This window comes from Eurytemora carolleeae, unplaced genomic scaffold (assembly GCF_000591075.1).
Source record: "Eurytemora carolleeae unplaced genomic scaffold, Eaff_2.0 scaffold79, whole genome shotgun sequence".
Classification (NCBI taxonomy): Eukaryota; Metazoa; Arthropoda; class Copepoda; order Calanoida; family Temoridae; genus Eurytemora; species Eurytemora carolleeae.
Window position 1 is genome coordinate 4928 of NW_019396020.1, and position 22264 is coordinate 27191.

Below are 22264 nucleotides of genomic sequence, written 5' to 3' on the forward strand. Positions count from 1 at the left end.
GAAAATAAGGAAAAACCTAACATTCTCTTTTTTATTAAGGCTGTAGATACAAGCCACGGTAGTTGGGGCTTCACGGCATTAGCTACTGCCACTTGGGCATAACAGTATCATTGCACATGTCATGCTAACTCTGTGACCCACGTACTCCTCTGGGAGGCAGAGGGTTTCATGGAGGGGTGGTTTCCTGGTAACATTCGTGTTATTGGGATGTCATAATAGATAGAATAATGAGATTACTGAACATGTCAGAAAACTAAACTTTTTAGTCCAGAATTACTAGGCTTACCCGGAGATCTTCACGTTGTTTAGAGACTTTTAGCCTGTCATGTTAAAAGTTTGTCCAGTGTCGTGCACTGGACATCGTGTTCGGCCGGTGAGTGAATTACTGATGCATGGGCTTAGTACATAGCAACACAAAAATAACCAGCTCGGTCCGAATAAAAAAAATTCGACACGGAATTAAAGAGCCCCTGCTTAAATGTTATATTTACAAGAATCCTACCTGCACTATTTACAAAATAATCGCACTCCACGGTTCCATGACTAGTTTCCACAGCCTTCACAGTTCCATCTTTAGATATTATTCTTTTCACCTAATCAATTAATCTAGAAAATGAAGCTCTTGCTCATATATATTTGTTTGTGTTAGCTTTGGCAGGCCGAACGGCTGGACCGAATGGGCTGAATTTTTTTGATGAGTAATTCAAAAAAAAAATTTCGTGGGGAACAGTAGGTTTGTATGATAAAGTGGTAAGCGCTTATACCAATATAATGAAGACGACTTTCGATTTCAATTTTGATTTATATCAAGCTGTTAAACAGCATGGAGACACATTAACATAGATGTCAAGAGAAGCCGTCAATTAACAAAAACTTCTCTTTGACTACTTGTAAACTTGTAGCTCGAAAAAAGCTTGTATTTAATCAAAACTTCAGTAAAAAAAAGTCGTCTTCATTTATTGATATAATCGCCTACCACTGTAATATAGAAAAAAGCGAAGACTTTTGGTTGGGATAGCGCTTATCATATTAAAGAAATAGCTCCAAGAAAAGGGGGAATGGAAACCAACTGAGTGAACTTTTAATAGATTTAGAATAAAAAAGTTTGAACATTTCTACGATGTACAAGAAGAGATTTAAAATTGAAAAAAACCGAAATTACCCAGAAATTCTAGTTTTTAAGATTTACCTCACAATTTTCTAAAACTTTGACTCCGCCGGCCATTGCTTCGTTTCCAAGGGCTAAACAGATCTCATTGGGGTTTGCTACTCCATCCCCTAAATATAATAAAGTTTATTTATTATTTATAAGAATCCAGTATGTTGGGTTTATTTATAGGTATGTATAGGACCTTGAGTCTTCCATGCAATATTATCTCAATTTTTTATCAAAGTTAAAAGTTAGTCTTCTTTATTTATCTTGGACAATGAAAACTAGTTGCTTATAGTTCTTTACATTCTTAGGAGAAATTATACTGACACACGAAGAACTTGAAACATGATAAAACCCCAACAGAAGACATTTGAATCAGCGTGTGAGAAAACCTAACCGCCATTAATTGTAAGATTTATATTTGAAAGCTTGGGACACAATTGTATTCCGTAAAATATTCTCGTGTGCCTTTTGAAAGAGATGTTTTAAGCTTTTATGAAGTTCTCATATAACTCTTTAACTCCTTTTACCTGGTCGTAACATTTCACCAGAGATCACATTTTGAAATACTGGATTTTAATGTATTCTGTCAAATAACTTTATCTGGTCACAACATTTTACCATTCATCACATTTTATAAATATATCATGCTAATTACGTTTATATTTTCAGCTACACAGCTAGTAGATGAGCAAGAAATAAACTGTATAACTAAAGACTTGATTTCTGTGTATGGGGTGGCGTATAAACAATACATTGGTTAAAAATATGCAGTTCTATTGTTCCGACGCTGAAAATTAAATTGAGAAGACGCTAAAAGCTGAAAAGTGCACACCTGGGACCCAGAGACCTCCGAGAAGATCATCTGTTCTAATCAGACCACAATACTCCTTCACCTCGTTCTGGGTCAAAATTCTTAATAAATAAATAATTAATGAATTAACGAATAAACTAATGAACGGACGAACAAACGAATGAACAAACGAATACACGAGTACACGAGTACACGAATACACGAATACACGAATACACGAATGAACAAATGAACAAATGAACAAATGAACAAATGAACAAATGAACAAATGAACAAATGAACAAATGAACAAATGAACAAATGAATATATGAACAAATGGACAAATGAACAAATGAATAAATGAATAATAAATGAATAAATGAATACATGAATACATGAATACATGAATACATGAATAAATGAAAAAATAAATAAATGAATAATAAATGAATAAATGAAAACAAAAATTTAAATTGAATAAAAGATATTAAAAGGGTCATACTTTGATTCTAATCCGAACTGAACACTGGCAGCTTTCATTCTTTTATACTGAAACATTCTATCCTTCTTCTTTGCTACATACAAGCTTCCACAGGTTTTAAACCCTGTATACCATCCCTTATCCTCCAGCTTTCTGAACAAACATGGTAAAATAAATCTAAACAAAATTCTTTAATTTTCAATTTATTTTATTTCTATTATTATTATTGATTTATTTCGTACACAAAGATAAAATGGAAAAATATTATAAAAAAATTAAGTATTATTATTATTATTATTATTAACAATGAACCTACAGAAAAAGTACGATATCCTATATAATAATATAATAAAAACACGGTCGATGAAAAAATATTTTAAAAAATTATTATTTCAACATAAATAAAATGATGTTATTTGCAATTTTAGAATAAAAAATCGCTAAATAGGTGGGTCTTGATACATTACGGATACCTGTAAAGATCTCTGGAGATTATTGCTATTCTTGTTTCTATGGCTGATGGTTTAAGGATACCCATGAGACCGGTTGCGTGGGTTGAGGTTCCACCTCCCAGCTCTCCTTGCTCCAGGAGTAAAACTCCGTCTCCCCAACCATACTCCGCTAAAACATTAAAAAGATCTTGGAGGTCTTGTTCAATGATCGAATCTTAAAAAAAATTAATGTTGTTCCCATCAATACATAATAAAATAAAAATGATGATTGCAGTCCATCCACCATCTTTCCTTCGAAATCCGACTTGAGCTTCCTTCCAAATTCTCTTTAAACAACCATAAAAACAAACAATACTCGGGCTGATTGTGAGTTTAAGGTAGGAGTCAATTCATGAAAGTCTGTCATAAGCCCTTCTGTATACTCTCTACTATTGTGATTTGAGCTAAAAATAGGGTACTAACATTGTTTGAGCTTTTTACCCTGCTTCGACTCATGTGACCATTATAGTGAGATATTTTACGTGTAAACCCCCATTCCATGCAGATCAAAGTGATGAAAAATCTATTGTTCTCTACCTAGTTTATAAGCTATAGCTGCTCCTTGAGCCCCTCCTCCACATATCACAACTTTTGCTTTAGCAGGCAGTTCCTTACATGTCGGTCTTCTAGAGACAAGGAAATAAATTAGGTGAAATATGAAAAAATGTAGTTGAACATTAAAAAACATTAGTTGAGTTTTTTTTTACAAGCTTTTGAATTATGTCGGAGGTGCGCTAACCTGATTTCACTGGCATTCTTCAGATCATCTCTACTGTTACAGGCTTGAATATAGGTACTCAGCGTTCTAATAAAATATTACTGATAAAACTAAAGAAGATAAAAAGCAGATAAAAAGTACCTTGTTTGTCTGGCCTGGCATGGTGTAGTTTTAATAAAGTGCAGAACACTTAGTCGGGGCATTTTTATTGTCTAAACATGTCTGAAAAAAAATAATTAACAATATCAACAAAGATTCAAATCTCTTAAGATGGTTTGATTATTTAACAAAAGCTGAGAAGTCAGGTTTCATCGGAGAGACTAGTTTAGGTTCAAGTTCTCTATCTGTATCCGTGTCTGAGCTGAGTTCACCAACCCGGAGAACTTTGAAAGATTCGTTCTGATCTTCATCATCTTCCATCAGCTTGGAGACAGCAGCTGGTAATCCTGTAGCAAGACATTGATTGAATTGTGAATAATTGTATATTATCTAAAATCAAGACCAATTATTATCAAATCAAGAAGAAATCTCCTTTTTTATGGGTCTAGTGGTTGGCAAATGATTTAGATTTATTTGTTAATTTAAAAGTTTAAGGTTTGGGTTAAAAGTCTCAGCAATTTTAATTTGGCTTTCCACAGATCAAATATAGAATTAAGGGGATGGTGGAGATGTCATATTTGATGTAGGGGGGGNCTAATTAATGATTGAAATTCCTAAAGTAAAATAAAATTGAATTTTAATGACCTCTAATGACCACTAATGACCTACACAAATAAAAAAATTTCAACTATGGCTTTATGCATATCAAACGAAAGCTAGGAACCCAGGAAACACAGTGGTAGCAACGAATCCAGTGTTTGGCCATCTTATGACCTCTATTGACCTAAAATTACCTACAATATAAAAATGATTTAACTATGGCTTTATAGTCAAGGTCAAACACTGGATTTGTTGCTGCTACTGTATTCCCTTGGTTTCTAGCTTTCAATTGATATGCATTTTCTAGCTTTCGTTTGAAATGCATAAAGCCATAGTTGGAATATTTTCTATTTGTGGAGGTCATTAGAGGTCATTAAAATTCAATTTTATTTTATTTTAGGAATTTCGATCACTAATTAGGCGTGCAGCCAAAAAATTGGAAGATTTAAACCAAAAATGAAGGCAGGGCCCCCCCCCCCCCTACATTAAATAGGACATCTCCACCATCCCCTTTTGAATTAAAAACTTGACCTGGAAACCGTTTAATCTTCCTTGAATAAGGTTTACTTGTGATTCTCCTGCATCCGCCAGGAACAAAACCTTCAGAATCACTGGTCTCGAGGTTTGAACCAATGAACTCCTTAGCTTCAGCCCTAAGCAGTGAACAGTTGTAGATGATTTAAAGATGATTTAAGTTTAAAATTTAAGTTCGAGTCCTCACTGAACATTAGTTGTTTAACATAAACATGTACCAGACTTGAGCCTAGCTGTTATATAATACATCAATCATTTACACCCTAACTGCCTAAAATGGACTGTAAGTGTAATTTCAAGTGACCCCCTATGCAAATAATAATATTATTTAGAAATGCCCGGCTTACAACGGTACCCTCCTTGCAACTAAAATCTGATAAAAAACGTGAAAGATAGTCATTTTCCTGACTGGAAAAGTGTTTTATTCCCTTATAGTTTTCTCATTTATTCTTAAGCAATAAATGCGCAAGTCACTTTTGCAGAGAAACTGTAAATGAAAATTAACAGTTTCAAAAACAGAGACATGGATATCTATTATCTGATTCATACTTGATCAGACAAAGCTTTATAGGGAACCATTTTAAATTGGACATTGCATGCAACTTTGCATAACATGGTCAATATTACGCTGACAGTTCTTTTTTTTGGATAAAGGATGGTTGCTTACGTTTCTTTACCTATATGTGAACTTTTAATAAAAAAGATTAAATAATAAGATAAAATTTCAAACAAAATAAACCAAAAAAGAAAACTAAATACAATTTATTTGAAATTTAAATTCATAACAAGAAACAAAGTGAGTATTACTTTACTACTGGGTGCCCCAGGAAACTTTACAGTAGAAAAACGACTTGTTGCGGTCGTCTTTGATTTTTGAAATAATTTGCGGCATTTATTCTTAAACCATATTTTGGAAGTAAAATTTTAGAGTTAACAATCACAAAATTCCCCAATCCTGGTATTTTCAAAATGAAGTCTGCCTTTTTTGTACTTTAAATATTACCGGAGACACCCAAGTAAAGTTTTGTGGGACACCCTGTAGATGACCATGTCCCAACTATAATATGAGAGGAAATCTCCAGAAAGGGTCGGTTTTTTATACCTTATCGAATCTATATCTTGGAGGGGCACCTTCTCTTTCTGTTTAATGAGCTCCTGACCGTTCTCTACCTCCAACCTTGTTAAAACAGCGGCAATTGGTTTCTTAAATACTCCTCGATCCTTCCTAGCTCTAGCTTTACTCTTCAGCTTCACCTCCTGTAGTAGATTAGACTATATGCACAATCACATTAAAAATTCTGGCTGCTTTGAAAAGTTGCATCAATTTGCAAGACTGGGTCGACTTTAATGTGTCGCAACACCTTGGCTTTGATTTTACTTCACTTTTGCTTTTGCTTTAAAGAAGTAACTGGCAAACCTTTCATCGATTTACTGTGAATGTATAATAATTTAAACATAAATCTTATAAATCATTTTACGAATTTATAGATTTTTCTCAAAAATAATCGCCTATTTTTCTCTGCAAAGTTCAATTGTTTAAAACTTTATTTTTGAACTATGAAGGGGGAAACGGATACTAACAAGAGTACAATCACTACAATAGAAGGAGAATTAGTAGAGAACGGATACTAACAAGAGTACAATCACTACAGTAGAAGGAGAATTAGTCGAGAGAACGGATACTAACAAGAGTAAAATCACTACAATAGAAGGAGAATTAGTAGAGATAACGGATACTAACAAGAGTATAATAACAACAGTAGAAGGAGAATTAGAAGAGAACGGATACTAACAAGAGTACAATCACTACAGTAGAAGGAGAATTAGTAGAGAGAACGGATACTAAGAAGAGTACAATCACTACAATAGAAGGAGAATTAGTAGAGAGAACGGATACTCACAAGAGTAAAATCACTACAGTAGAAGGAGAATTAGTAGAGAGATCGGATACTAAGAAGAGTACAATCACTACAGTAGAAGGAGAATTAGTAGAGAGAACGTATACTAACAAGAGTACAATCACTACAGTAGAAGGAGAATTAGTAGAGAGAACGGATACTAAGAAGAGTACAATCACTAAAATAGAGGGAGAATTAATCGAGAGAACGGATACTCACAAGAGTACAGTCACTACAATAGAAGGAGAATTAGTAGAGAGAACAGATACTAACAAGAGTACAATCATACACCAATAATTTGAATGTCTACTATTTTAACATTAATTCATTTTTAAACACCTTCTACAGTTCACTTATATTTAAATTGTATTGATTAGACTGTACACTGTACACTAATGTTTAAATAAAAGTACAATGAAACATAAATAAAACCCTGATATGTGATATCTACAACCCTAGCGGTACACTATTATTTGAAAATGTACACAATATGATAAATTACTAACATGATAGTTGCACTTTAACATAAAAAATAACAATGTACACACTAGAAAATTACTAACCTGAGTAGTGAGGATATTGAAGCATAAACATGTACTACAAGCTGGGATAAGTTACTATCATGAGAGTATATACACTGTAACTTAAAAATGTATCCAGTACACATAAGGTTAAAGTACATACCTGCCAGTAGAGTACATTGAAACGGAATTATATACCTGCTATAATAAAAAACAGAAACTCGAATGTGGACAGTGTTTACACTAAGATAAGTTACTTACCTGCGGTACAAAAAAATCATAGTCATGTACTAAATAAGTACAGAAGCAAATAACCTGACAGTACACTGAAACTTTGCACCAAGATGAAAGCTGTTGATATGTTGCTTGAGATTCCGAAGAAAATAGAAGTATCTGGGACAAAGATATTTAGGACAGTGCAGAACAGGACGTTCCTCGTCATGAATCTGTCTATGCATCTTCATGTATCTCCGGGAAAACTGCTTCTCACATTTATCACATTGAATCAGCTCAGAAGCTAAAAGTAAAAATCTATTTAAAAAAGCTTTATCGTGTTATGTACAAGCAACACGCAGACACCCTCTTTATTGTTCTTTTTTGGCAATTATTTTGAACCAATCAATTTTCTTATAAATGTAATAGAAGTTGACAAATTTAAGATGAAGGAATTGAATTTTTGCAACAAATTCTTATTTGCTAATCCCTATATCTTTGCAACCTGATGTTGTAAACCTTTGATATTTATAACTTAGATTATTTGATCTAACAGAATACAAATATCTAAAGTCTACGAGATTGGGGTGCAAAGATAAAGAAATTAGGAAATCAGAGTTTACGGCACAGACTCAATTCCTTTGAAAACATTGATAAGAAGGAATAAAAAAGTGATGTTTTAATCATTAATTTGATCTCTTTGAATACAAGTTCGATACATATCAGTCTTCAGGTGTGTCAATTTATCTGTATATAAATTTGGCTTGTCTGTCTGTCTGTTTGTTTGTTTGTATCCAATAAACGTCAAAACGGCTGAACCGATCGGGCCCAAATTTTTTGTGGGACATCACGTGACCACAGGGAAGGTTTATGAATGATAAAAGTTTTTAAAAAAATGAGTTTTAAAGGTTTTTAATTTTGTAAAAAAATTAAATTCTTGAAAATCCGCGAATTTTTTTTTTAAATCCGCAACATTTTTTTCTTCTTTGTTTTAAAATGTAAACAAAAAGAATATGTTCACAATTTAAATAGAAGATGGGTGCGAAGCGCCCTAAAAGCCTAGTAAATACAAAAATCTTTAAATATTTCTATTATAGGGTTTATTTACCTCCTGGTTCCGCCAAGTGAGACTTCTTATGCATCAACAGATCACTCCATTTCTCCATGAGAACATCACACTCATCACATTTATATCCGGCATGGGCCCGTTTATGTTTCTTTAATTTAGACTGAGACGTGAAAGTTTTCTCACATTGAGTACAAGACCAGCATTCCGTTCCTTCTCCGTGAACAGCTTTATGAGCTTTAAGAAGTCGATGCTTGCTAAACCCTTCATCACACTTATCACATTTAAACCTGTCATCGTCGTGGCTTCTCTTAATGTGCTTCTGCAAATTGTGTTTAAGTGTGAAAGATTTATCACAAGTAGAGCAGATAAAAAGTTCTGGAAGAGGTTTAGTTTTAGCGTGGTTTGTGGAAATGTGTCGTTTTAAATGAGCATTTCTTGCGTAAGATTTATTACACATTTCACATACAAACGGCCTTTCTCCTAAATTGTAAATATCATTTAATTTTATTGCACATGGATACATTAGATAAAACAAACAAGACAAGAGGCCTAGTTAGGGAGGGGGGACTCAATCCTCACCCCTGAACCAGTGATATCTTCATATTTCAGGGGTTTTTAGGCCCCAACGGTTGCTGAGCCCCCCCCCCCTGAAATGAAAAAAATTCCAGACTACCCCCTTGAAACAAGAAGTAGTTGTTAGATAGTTTCCATCTCAATTCAAGAGATTTTGACACATGTTGGAAAAAACATAGTTTATTAAATTTTAAGGGAATTTCATAACTGTCATAGGAAGTAATACGAAAAAGAATAATTAATTAAATAAAGAAATAATCGCTTCATCTTAAATTGAACCTAATAATGTAAAATAGAAATAGTTCCGATTTCTTATTTTAATTACGGTTCATCTATCTTTCAAGGTTCATGAACAGTTTTTTTATTATGAATATAATTTACCTGTATGTATTCGGGAATGAGTTAGGAGTCTAGAAGGACGAGAGAACTGGCGATTACATCCAGGATTTTTACAAACTAAACGTTTTGATCCGGTAGTTTCATCTTTATCATCTTCTTCCTCTTCATCCTCCTCGCTCTCATCTTTATCCGAATCATTCTTATTTTTTGCTTTCTCTTTATTCATAATCTCCTGTTTGATATTGCCAACGTCATCTGTGATTTTGATGGTCACGTCGGAGAAATTAACATCAGAACTATACTTCTCTTCATCCTCAGTTTCTAACTTGAAATTGTCAGAATCCGATTCCATTTTGACAAGTCCAGGGCAAGAATCGATGAGAACAAACTCCTTGTTTCTGTTTACTGTGGAGAGGGGTTACTATTGGTTGCAGACTGGAATCTTAAAAAATATGAAAATTAATCAATTTTACAAAACAGATAATTGATTTGCATCAATTTTGGATTTTAAAACGATTCATAACTTTTTTCTGGGATTGCACAAATTCCCGACCTGATAAAATCCAAATCTGAGAATCTAAGAACTGCTGCCGGGATGACTCCAGTTGGGGTCTGAAGTTCGGCTACACCTAGCTGAGTCACGCTCCGGTCAATTTCTTCAAACCGACAGAATACCTAGATTAGAGAGTATTCATACAATATGCAGTATTCAGGGGTTCTTTTTCTGTTTACTGGCCGTTGGTTGTAGATCATGACCGATGACTTTTATTTTCTAAATAAAAAGTTAAACAAAATGTCGAAATTTTTAAGGCTGTTTAGAAAAATAAACTTACACTGTTTCCTTCTACTGTTTTAGCCTCTATTTCTCGGCCCTTGAGAACTTCTAGAAGTCGTAAAAACTCTATTCTCGTCTCAGATCTTAACTCTTGATCCTCCTAGAGTAATATAGATAATAACTCTCGATCCTCCTACAGTAATAAAGATCTTAACTCTTGATCCTCCTAGAGTAATATAGATAATAACTCTCGATCCTCCTACAGTAATAAAGATCTTAAATCTTGATCCTCCTAGAGTAATACAGATCTTAACTCTTGATCCTCCTAGAGTAATACAGATCTTAACTCTTGATCCTCCTAGAGTAATAAAGCTCTTATATTCTTGATCCACCTAGAGTAATAAAGATCTTAACTTCTTGATCCTCCTAGAGTAATAAAGATCTTAACTTCTTGATCCTCCTAGAGTAATAAACCTCCTAACTTCTTGATCCTCCTAAAGAAATAAAGCTCTTAAATTTTTGATCCTCCTAGAGAAATAAAGATCTTAACTTCTTGATCCTCCTAAAGAAATAAAGATCTTAACTTCTTGATCCTCCTAGAGTAATAAAAAAATAACTAAAATTTTCAATCAATTTAGGTTATAATTAGAATTTGACGCTTACCTTTAAACTTTGATCACTATCATTCCCAGCTTCATTCTTTGACATAATAACAAATAAAATCTGAAATATAAATCATTCTTAGTAAGTTCTAAAATCCTGTAAATCACCAGGGTACGATTCTTCCATCTTCCCCGGGTATTACTTCCATCTAGAGGAGCTTGACTAGACTATCAATCATTTTAGTTACTCCGTCCTGGATCTAAACCAGCCAAACATTCATCATTATATCAAAACATTTACCAAAATAAGACATAAGTCTCAAATTTGTGAAAAATATTAATAATATTTGATCATTGAGCACATTCCACGAAATAATAATTAAAATGACTGCACAAAGATACAAAAACTACCTAATTTCAAACTAATTTCAACTCAATTACAGGAAATATAAAAACTATTCGTTTTGTAAATAGTAGTTTGACGCAGTACTTGGCTTGGGTCCAAAAAGAACATTCCTATCCGTCTCAACACGAGAAATGACGCAATATTAGTAAAAAAGGCAACAATCAAAATATTCCAGAAATCGAGAACAATATAGTTTTACATGTCGGATCAACGAAAACCCTAAATCAAACATAATTTGCGTATTTCCTGAATTATCATGAGCTCATTATCTCTATATATATAAAGTTGTTATCTCTGTCTGTCCGATCATAACTCGGGAACCCCTGGACCGATTTGCCTCAAATTTTGGTTGGGGGAACTCAGTAGACACACAGAAATGTTCTTAACTTGGTTTAAAGATTCTAAGTTGAGTGGGTCGACTTTATTAGCGAAAATTTTCTCGTTAAAATCGTTCAAGTGTGGGTAAACGACGGGAGTAACTATGAGAAACCTGGACAGCGCTGGGTTCCCAAGCTAGTTTAGATAAACTACAGTGGGACCCTTAAAACAGTGGAATAGGAAGATGACTGTAAGACTAAAGTCATGATTTTAATAAATCCTATGAACATGAAACACCGCAATTGTGCAGTGTAAACAGACCCATGATTATCAAGCTATGAGTAAAACTATTTACTTTTTATCAACATCAAATACACATAATATTGCTCAAATCTCGTTTACATACTCCCCAATTCTATAGATCTCACTGAATACAAAACATTTTTAGATCTGTTATTAAACCCGCAAATCTGAGTACTAACGGATAAACCATGATACGAGTAAAATAATATATGATCCCTCAGGAATATGAGGAACAGGATCTAGACCACCATCCGTAGNCCCCCCCCCAGCCCGCCAACCACATAAACCACATAAATATGATAAATATAGTTTCCTGATGAAACTGTCCGTTGAACATGAAAGCTGGTGTACTCACAACCTTGTTCTTCTCATCTGTTACCACCTCGTCTACATTCTATACACAGGTTTATTAAAGTCAATCAATCAATCAATCAACCAAGTCTACATTCTACACAGGTTTATTAAAGTCAATAATTCAATCAACATCGTCTACATTCTACACAGGTTTATTAAATTCAATCAGTCAATCAACCTCGTCTACATTCTACACAGGTTTATTAAAGTCAATCAATCAATCAACCTCGTCTACATTTTACAGTTTTAATAAATTTAATCAATCAATCAATCATCTCGTCTACGTTCAACACAGATTTAGTAGATTTAATCAATCAATCACCTCGTCTTCATTTGACTCAGGTTTTGTAGAATAAATCAATCAATCAATCAACATCATCTACATTCTACACAGTTTTAATAAATTTAATCAATCAATCAACCTCTTCTACATTCTACTCGGGTTTAGTATAGATTCAATCAATCAATCAACCTCGTCTACATTCAACACCAGGTTTAGTAAATTCAATCAATCAACCTCGTCTACATTCAACACAGATTTAGTAGATTCAATCAATCAATCAACCTCGTCTACATTCTACACAGTTTTAATAAATTTAATCAATCAATCAACCTCGTCTACATTCTACACAAGTTTACTAGATTCAATCAACAAAACAACTTTGTCTATTTCTACAGTTTTAATAGAATTAATCAATCAATCAAACACTTCTACTTTCTACACAGATTTAGTAGACTACTTTCTACACTGATTAGTAGATTCAATCAATCGATTAACCTCGTCTACATTCTACACAGGTTTAGTAGAAAACAATCAATCAACCTCGTCTACATTCTATACAGGTTTAGTAGATTTAATCAATCAATCAACCACGTCTACATTCTACACAATCAATCATTCAATATTCAATCAATCAACCTAGTATACATTATACACAAGATATCTTTCGGGCTTATTAGATTCAATCAATCAATCAAACCCGCCTTGTCTGTATTTACTGTTCAATACGATTAAAAAAAGATTTAAAATTTTTTTTAAACTAAATTTTCTCGTGCTTTTTGTCAAAAATCAAATCAAAATAATGTGGAAATTTTGCTTCGACTCAAGTTAATCAAATGTTTTGTTTCTAAATGGAAAAAGAAAAATATGTTTTTTTTTCGAGAAAAATATAATTTGTATTTTTCTGAAAATACTGTAAAATACTATTACCTTGAGTTGCATGTTAGCGCCGAATGATTTGGCAGCTTCGATAGATCCTTGATACGGCCAATCAGACTCGGCTCCGGTGTTACCAAGGGTTAAGGTTACTCCAAACTAGTTTTAGGATACTATTTACCTCAGTGTTATTAAAACTTAGTTCACCATCTTTACAAGTCTAACTAGTTCAATTTGTAATGCGAGGCAAAAAATGCTTAATGCATTTTCATGCTCTATATTTTCTATCTAAATACGACAAAGTTATTATTTTATGCAATTTAGGCCCCTTTTTAAAAATAAAAATAGCTAACCTCTCCCAAAACTTTAGCAGCTAGTATTGGAGCAATGCAGCAGAGAGCTTGTGGTTTCCCAGCAGTATGGAATTCAGAGATTATCCGCCGAACCTACATATTTTCAGGTACAGATTGATCATTAAACAATACGCTTAATTTCCAGTGTCTTTTATACATAGATGGCAATGCCCGACTCACAACGGTACCCTTGAAACTGCAAATTGCAAATTTTGAGCTTTCAAAAATTGCAGACTGGTTCAAACTGACATTAAATGCCTCTAAAACAAAGTTTAAACTTTTCAGAAAGAAAACAAAAGTTCTGATAGGTGACCCACTTAAACTTTTCATCGAAAATAAGGAAATAGATAGAATAGGTCCTGGTTGTAAAACTGAATCCTTTAATTATATTGTTATGCTGCACCTCGGTCGCTCTAAATTTAACAAGTAATCCCTGACTTCTTGTAAATTTTCAAAACCTAGTAATATTCATCATATTGTAAACGTTTTAATATTAATTAGGTGGCGATAATACCCAAAACAACGAAAGATAATCTTCACCTTATATTGCTATAAATATTAGTGCAATTAAACATTAGTGCAAATGAACATTTCCAACAAATAATTTGTTCAAACTGATTAATGTTTTTGTTCTTTAAATAACTATAATTTATAGGCAAAATGGTGAAATTTTAAATTTTAGTTCGATTGAACTTTTTTTGTTCATTTGTACTAATTAGGTTCAATGTGAAAAATGGTGACATTTTAAATTTTAGTTCGATTGAACATTTTTTGTTCATTTGCACTAAAATATATTTATTTGTACCAACTTCGTTTTTACCCACACTTATAGCTTTAGTACATTTGAACATTTTTGGTTCATTCCTACTAAAATATGTTCAATGGAGCTAATTAATTAAATGAGCCGAATTCCACAAAAATTTAAAAAGATAGTTTTCCCCGTGCTCAAAAATCTTTCACGCGTATTTTAGTTTGACGCACTATGGTGCGAATGAACGTTAGTACGAATGTACGTTAGTCAGATCAATCATTAGTGCAAACAATATTTCACCAAACTGCCTACCTGAAATATATATAATATAAACAACCAGTGCTAATTGAGGTGAGCCGAGAGTTTATGCTCGCATATTTGTATCAAACTTGACTGGACTCCAATATGTAAAATGAACACATGGGTACCGTTGGGTACTTGAAATTACGCTTACAGTGCCTTTAAGCCAATTGGGCTTACTTTCAGCTTTCATGAAGAAATAAAATACCCAATTCGAATTCTGTATTTTCTGCTTAATTTCAATTCAATTTATGTAAAAATTGCTCAAAAAAAGATAAATAATGAAAAAGTCTTAAGATACCTCAGGATCTACATCCATATCTGCTCCCTGAAAAAAATATTTATGAATAAATCTTGAAAAAAAACTGTTGTGGTTGTTAAATCAAAATTAGTTTGAGCTTTTTGTATCAGATATCATGGATTCAAACTACGTTGCAAACAAAACCATTAAGTGCCAAATTTCGTTAACTTAAGATTTTACCAGTGATATTAAAACAGTTGAACAAAAAAAAGATATCAAATTATAAAATTTTACTAATTCATTATTAATGAAGTGGAATCACATCGGTGAACGCGTATTAGAAGACACAGAAAGAACGAGTGAATACATTTCAAAATTATTTCACTCAAAACTATAAATGAGTTCCCTACTTTGAATCCGAAATCGGAGAGATTTTTAGCAGCTCCGAACCCGCCTGGAAACACTACAGCGGATACATCTCCAGGTTTTAGCTCGGATAGAGGAGAAACTGAACCTCGAGCAATCCGGGCAGATTCTTTTAGTACATTTCTCTCCTAGCGATGGAGTACATTATCATTCCTTAGATTTTTTTTATAATATATAAGTACAAAAAAAATTGGATACGAAAAGGCAAGCTTTTATCTCACACTTTTTTTAACTTTTCACCCGAAAGTTCATTTGAAAAAGTAAACATATGCAATGCATGTATTGCATACTGCATAAAGAATTTGTACATTTACTATACATTTCTAAAATAAATGGTAAAACTTAAGATAAAAGGGTTAATACAAAGTATTTGATGCACTCTAAATTTTCATGAAATCTTTAAAAAATCTTTGATATAAAATGTTTGGATAGATAATAATATATTCCTGATCCATCTCAGATCCAGCAGTATGATCTATTACATGTGCTTGCTTCTTGTCAGGAGCAAACCTAGAAGAACTCTGTGTTGAGAAAATAGGTTCTGAAGAAGGAGGTTTAGCTCCGTGTTTAAATAGTTACGAAAAAACGTTCTGAAGAAGGAGGTTAAGCTCCGTGTTTAAATAGTTACGAAAAAACGTTCTGAAGAAGGAGGTTAAGCTCCGTGTTTAAATAGTTACGAAAAAGAGTTCTCAAGCAGGAGGTTTATAGCTCAGTGTATAATAGTTAAGAGAAAAGTATGTACAGCTTTCTAAATGTTTAAATATATCTACGAGAAAATAGATGTTTATTCTTCAAATAGCGCTACAATAAAATAGGTACTTCAATGGAAAGGAAAGGAAGGGTAGAGCTGTTACAAAATATGGAAGGTGTATTTCCGTGTAAAAATGGACCTGCAACACAATATATGTTTTTAAATGGAAGGTTTTAGCAACATGTCAAAAAAGAACTGCAAGGAAATAGGTTTTTAATTAAGAGGGTTTAGAGCTGCAAGAACATATTCTAAAAAATGAGCCGTGTCTAAATACAATACAAGGTCTAAAAAAGGGTATCTCCTAGAGCTTCAAGGCTACAGGACAGGTTCTTACATGAGAGGGGTAGCCCCATGTCTAGATAGAGCTGCAAGAACAGCTGCAGCTTCATGAACCTCTGTACCATCATAAACACCACAACCAGACAATACAACAGCAACCTAAATACCAAACCAAACTTTCACCATATCAATTCAGAAGATCAATCTTTTAATTTCAAGGAAATACAAAAATTTGTCTTACTTTGAAAGGGTGACATTAAAACAATATAAAATTATGATTATCGAAAACATAAAGATAGAAATCTGCTGGTTTTACTTTGTAATCTCTTCGTAACAGAACTCACTATATTTTTCTGAAGATATTAGATAAAAAAATGATTATCGTCGAAAAAAGTATTTTACTTTCGTTACTCGACTCGAGTTTTCAAATGATTGAATCTATTTTTGATTATTTAAAGTTCATGCACTTTACAGTTCACCATGCAGAACTGTAGTTAATTGAATTGTACTTCAAGATCTGTAATATAGAACAAAAGAGATAAACAAACCGTTCGGCTCTGATGTAGCTAAAATTTTTTTCAAACCCTTGTACAACATACATTATTGGATAAAAATTGACTTGCAAGATTTGGATTCCTTGTGGCCAGCAGCAGACGCCATAGCTGCAGATAGAATAGCTCCGGGTCCAAGGTTTACAGAGAGGAGTCCTGTTCTCAACCCAATCTTCAACCCTTGCATTTGTCTCTGAAACTTGGAAAACAAAATATTTATCAGAATGTATTTTCAACTCAACAAATATAGTTCACATAAATTCTTTTCATGTTTCATTCTTGATCTGATTTCTCTGCGCCACGGCTGTCTTCTCCGGGTTTAGTTTCATATTTGATCTCTTCAGGTTTAGAGGACGTTGATCTTTCTTGCTGATCCGAGATATCATTCCTAGAGCTTCCGGCTGATATTTGAGGGTCTAAATTATCTTCACTCGGACTTTTCCCTTCCCTCTCTTCTTTTTCCTCCCTGGATCCTCTCCGCTCTCGTTGAATCTTTAAAGCTTTGCTGATATTTTCTCTTGTATTGTACCGATGTCCAGAGACACCATCTTGACCCCGTCTCTCTATAGGATCGGATTTATTCTTCCTTGACGGACTTGTTTCTCTGCTCTCTTCGGGACTTGTTTTCGGACTTTCCTTTCTAATTGTCCTGCTGCTAAATCTTCCCATTCCTGGTCGGTAAATCTGCATATCTGGTCTTTCCTTATTTCGTTTTGCCTTCAAATCCCGTTCTCTTCTTCTCTCCATCCTTTCTTCTTTTTCCTTCTCTCGCCTTTCCTTCCGTTCCTTTTCTCTCTTCTCCGCGGCTTCGTCTTTCTCTTCCTCATCTAAATGAACCACTTCGACCTTTCTTGGTAATATTTCTACCTTCGTAACCTCTAGTTCATCTTTATTATCTTTAGTTTCAAAACTAGATTCCTTTTCTTGTTTCTCGGAAACTTCGGAACAATCTAGAACTTTGGACTTTTTTCTCAGTTTTTCCAGTCTCTCCCGTTCCTTCCGTAATCTTTCCTCTTTTCGTTTATCCGAGTACCGCTTAGGCTTAGATGAAGTTTCTCCTGTAGCAGTGTCAGGATCAGGATCATATTCAGGTTCCGTAGGTTTATCTGGCTTTGATGAAATCTCCATCTCCTCAATAACCTTGTCTTCGCTAACATCTTTTTCTCTTTCCAGCTTGTATTTCTCTCTTTTCTCATCGCGTCGCCTTTGCCGCTCCTCCTCCTTTCTCCTAAACCTTTCCTTTTCTCTCTCCTCACGTTCTTTTTTCTTATCTCTGTCCAATCCTCTTTTTTCGCGGATTTTTCGTTCTTTCTCCTCGTAATAACTTTCGTCTTTCTTTGAATTGTTCTCCGTATCTTCTTTTTCCTTGTAATCTCTGCCACGTTGTTCCCTTTCCTTAAAATCTCTCCCTTTGTAATCTTTATCCTTATAATCTTTCTCCTTGTAATCCTTTTCCTTGTAATCCTTTTCCTTGTAATCCTTCTCCTTGTAATCCTTCTCCTTGTAATCTTTTTCTCTATCCCGGTCTCTCCTTTCCCGATCTCGAATTTCCTTTTCTCTCAATTCCTTCCTTCGCTCTCTTTCCTCCTCGTGTTTCTTTTTCCGATCTTCGTCTCTTTTCCTCCTGGTTTCCCTTTGATCCTCTCTCTTCTTGATTTTCTCGTCCTTCCTCTCTTTCATAAATTGGATCAAGGGCGTGGTTTGATTCTCCAGTCCGCGTCCAGCTGAAATAAAACCCTTTTAAATCCATCTTTCTTTATCAATGTCACCATAATTATACTAATCAATAAACAGGAAAATATTTAACTCAGCAAGGATTGTTCTAAACCTTTAATGAAAAAATTCAAAGCAATTTTTAAATTTTAAATGTTGCTAAAGTTGTCCAGATAATTATTGATAATGTAGTCGACAAATTCTTAAAGAAAAATTAACTATTTCAAGAGAGTGGAGATCATTTTAAAATCAAATATTTTCGTTAATCTTAAAATTATAACTAATTTTGTTTAAAAAGTGGACAACACATATTCATTAGTATAAAAACAATTAAAGAGGTGTTTGAAATTAATAATTTCATTAAAAGGAATATATACCTTTAATCTCTCGTTCTTTAATCTCTATTTCCTCTAAAACCTGCTCAATTGTTGGCATCCCAATCTAAATAATTTATATTGCATCAAGAAATGCATAAAACATTTGTCTATTAAACTAACCTTATAGAATTGTTTTGTTTAATTGATGTAATGGTTTGAAGTAAAACAGTACAGTATACAGTATTAAGTTACACGAACCTCAGGTGGATTTTCCAGGTTCTCTTTAAACCTGAGATAATCTGGGTCCTGTTCCAGACTGTTCAGTTTGGGATCCTTTCTCCGGTTCTCCTTCCCGGACGGAATCTTCTGGTTCGGAGCAAACTCAACAACTGCCGTGTGTTCGTTTCCTTAAAAAAAGACAAAATGATTCTCCCAAGAGGGAGGAGGGTTATAAAAATTCTAAAAATCTTTAAAGGGACTGTAAGCGTAATTTCAAGTGACCCTCCATGCAAAGATTTAAACCATATTTTACCTAATTTACTCTATATATTTGTTTAAATTTATCTTTAAACCGTTGAAAAGCAAGTTTCTACCTTTTTTATCGACAAAAACATATCCGTCGAATCTCTCCTGGAACACAAATATATCGTCAGGATTGACGAAGTTGATGTAAGCTCTTGTAGCGGCATCTTGCTCAAAACTATAATCAGCTTTCACGAACCTTGAACATTTAAAATAAAATAGAAAAGTTAACAATGACAGTAAACATAATGATAATAATGATAACAATGATAATAATAACACTAATAATGATAATAATGACCTAAAATAATTATGTTCCGGTACAGGATCTATACAGTTTAAAAACTCCGTCTCAGTCATGCTCCAGGGTAGACGCCGTACAACAATCTACAAAAATACTTATCATTTTAAACATTTACCAGGGGGGAACTTTTCAATTTACTCTTAAATCTGGACTCCTGCACTCTGACATTTTCCCCCCCTCGATGGTTCCATCATCCAAATTTACAATGCCAATAATCTGCAAAAAAAGACTTAATAGTTTAGTCGCTAAACTAAACGCTATTCTGTACAAACGTTCTTTCAAGAAAATAAACTTTCTAATAATTTTTCTAAATAATTAGTTAGTGTGAGTGAGATCTACGGATCTTTTAATTCTTGATGTTCAGGTTGAATCTGAAAAACCTGTTTTGAAGAAGCACACGAAGATATGCTCGATTATCTTTCTCTGTTCCTTGCTCTTATATTCTCCACCACATACAAATAATTGTGTTCTAAATATAACCTGAGAATTTTATTCAGAGCTTAACTAAAGTTTTATATTCTCAAGCCTAAAAAGTTCTTTTATACTGCCTAAAGATGTAAATTAGGAAAGCCTTTCATTAAAAAGTTATTACATGATCTTTATATTTCAGACCACAATGGGCTAGGATAACTGCGTTATCTAGTCACATCGCTCCAGGTTGTGCATAGGTTTATAAAACAACCTTTCTAAATGTAAATGCTGTCGAAAAACCATTCTCTAGATTTTTATGGATGTTCTATAAAAGTGAATTCAGAGCGTTTCTTGTGTTTCACCACCTGACCAGAACAATAAACTTATGAATTAACAGGTGAAAAAACATTCTAAAATGGCTTAGAACTCTGAAGTTCTTTCGAGATTAATTACAACTCCTGATGTATCTCTTAGATTAAGTCCGATCCGATCCACCCTTCGCCAACTCTAGAGCTATTAAATCCTGACCTAATCAACTTTGTAAGAGTTACTTTAATTTATATATATTGTTATAACTAACTCACATTTAGCACACATGGAGAAAAATTTCATGTAAACTTGGCAAATTTTAAATAATTTTTATAATAACTTAACATTAATCTAACCCGTCTAACCAGTGACTGATTAATTTTTTCTTCAGTTGACGGGTCTGAGCTCGGTATCCCTGCCAGAAATAAATAAAATAGGAGACTCATGTGAATTAAAGAGGTGCGCAATGGAGAAGTGATGTTGCCCCATCATGTTAATAGCTGACTAATACCTGTGGATCTAGGTATCATATTCTGGGAATATGCTAATTTTCCCGAAACGGACACAGTAAGCCTACGCTTATGTTGATTGCAATTTTTTTCGATATTTACGGTTTTTTATTTATCTAACGCTTTAATTTTTTAGCCAATTTTTTATCTTTAATATTGTCTAAATTTTTACTTCTATAAACGGTACACCCTGAAAGCTAAGTTTAGAGTACTATGATTATAACTTTGTATATTTTTGTAATCTAAGTGAATTTCCAGAATACAGGGATTCATTTTTTAAATATCCCCTTTTACAAAAAAAAATTTTGGTGGGGTTTTATTCGGTTAATTATAATAAAGACTTCAAATGAAACTTTGAGTAAAGAGAATCAAAAAGAGTGGAAAATTTAATTTTTCTCTGCTTATTAATCTGAGTTCTAAATATAGATAATTTTTTTAATTTAAATGGATTTTTTTATTTAGACTCTCCTTAGCAATGTTATATTAGTTTCTTTAAGATTTTTACTTTCGAGTTGAATGTATTTTTTTTCTTATCCTTTCCTCTCTCTTCTCCTGTAGTCTCCTTATTATTCTCCTCCATTCCCATCCTTCTGAAATAGAAGTATAAAAATAAACAATTTGTAAAGATAAAAAAAAAATTTATGGGGAAAAATTTATAGTTCCAATATTCTGATTTTAATTCATTTTCAGTTAAAGAAAGAGAAATTTAGGACTCTTGAGTCCTTGACGTATAAAAGTTTTGAAAATTTACAATGAAATTACAAAATTAGCAAAATTACTCAAAAAAAAATAAAAATGCAATTTTTTGCTTTAAAATATGCACATTAATTTTGTACAAGTTCACACGTAACTGACGATACAATAATATATTTTTTAGAATTTAAATAAACTTTAGTCTCTTTTTACAAAGGTTGCATTAACATTTTACATAGTAGAAGCCATAAGAATCATATATTTTTGAGCAAACTTACCGTTTGTTTAAAATAAAAATCAACAACAGGCTTTTAAATTTAGCATTAGAAATATCAAGAAAAAATGTGAACAAATTACATAAGCTCTAACACGAATCTTACTTCATATTCTCTTAAAAAAAAAACTTTTCTTTCTGAAGAAAAGGAATTACGAATTGT

General features: G+C 33.2%; 4 protein-coding genes across 5 annotated transcripts; all 4 read right to left on the reverse strand.

The window, feature by feature from the left end:
* Window positions 1-502: 502 nt before the first annotated feature.
* Window positions 503-6154, reverse strand: LOC111715405 (pyruvate dehydrogenase phosphatase regulatory subunit, mitochondrial; the record flags this gene model as incomplete). The annotated part of the gene is given in 10 exon segments (XM_023491067.1): window positions 503-593; window positions 1190-1278; window positions 1989-2068; window positions 2450-2581; window positions 2902-3049; window positions 3457-3545; window positions 3659-3724; window positions 3779-4083; window positions 4868-4989; window positions 5973-6154. Coding segments are annotated over 8 exon segments (757 nt in total), but the record flags the coding sequence as incomplete, so codon positions are not given.
* Window positions 6155-7270: 1116 nt separating this feature from the next.
* Window positions 7271-10408, reverse strand: LOC111718208 (zinc finger protein 436). The gene is made up of 5 exons (XM_023493845.1): window positions 10317-10408; window positions 10037-10158; window positions 9526-9925; window positions 8611-9051; window positions 7271-7806 (listed from the first exon to the last, which is right to left on the reverse strand). The coding sequence occupies exons 3-5, from the start codon at window positions 9833-9835 to the stop codon at window positions 7580-7582; spliced, it is 978 nt and encodes a 325-aa protein (XP_023349613.1). The 5' UTR covers window positions 9836-9925; window positions 10037-10158; window positions 10317-10408; the 3' UTR covers window positions 7271-7579.
* Window positions 10409-10980: 572 nt separating this feature from the next.
* Window positions 10981-17253, reverse strand: LOC111718355 (ES1 protein homolog, mitochondrial). 2 transcript variants are annotated; one of them, XM_023493957.1, is made up of 9 exons: window positions 17135-17253; window positions 16554-16657; window positions 15915-15978; window positions 15453-15596; window positions 15103-15129; window positions 13751-13843; window positions 13452-13556; window positions 12201-12281; window positions 10981-11120 (listed from the first exon to the last, which is right to left on the reverse strand). In XM_023493957.1, exons 1-9 carry the CDS (start codon window positions 17234-17236, stop codon window positions 11070-11072), a joined length of 771 nt encoding a protein of 256 aa, XP_023349725.1. In that variant the 5' UTR covers window positions 17237-17253; the 3' UTR covers window positions 10981-11069. The 2 variants fall into 2 exon arrangements, with proteins under 2 accessions (XP_023349725.1, XP_023349801.1); XM_023494033.1 differs by lacking the exons at window positions 10981-11120; window positions 12201-12281 and adding an exon at window positions 13041-13076.
* LOC111717256 (regulator of nonsense transcripts 3A) lies at window positions 17249-21745 on the reverse strand. The gene is made up of 6 exons (XM_023493083.1): window positions 21640-21745; window positions 19903-19988; window positions 19673-19800; window positions 19338-19486; window positions 19140-19203; window positions 17249-18773 (listed from the first exon to the last, which is right to left on the reverse strand). Exons 1-6 carry the CDS (start codon window positions 21718-21720, stop codon window positions 17323-17325), a joined length of 1959 nt encoding a protein of 652 aa, XP_023348851.1. The 5' UTR covers window positions 21721-21745; the 3' UTR covers window positions 17249-17322.
* Window positions 21746-22264: the final 519 nt, after the last annotated feature.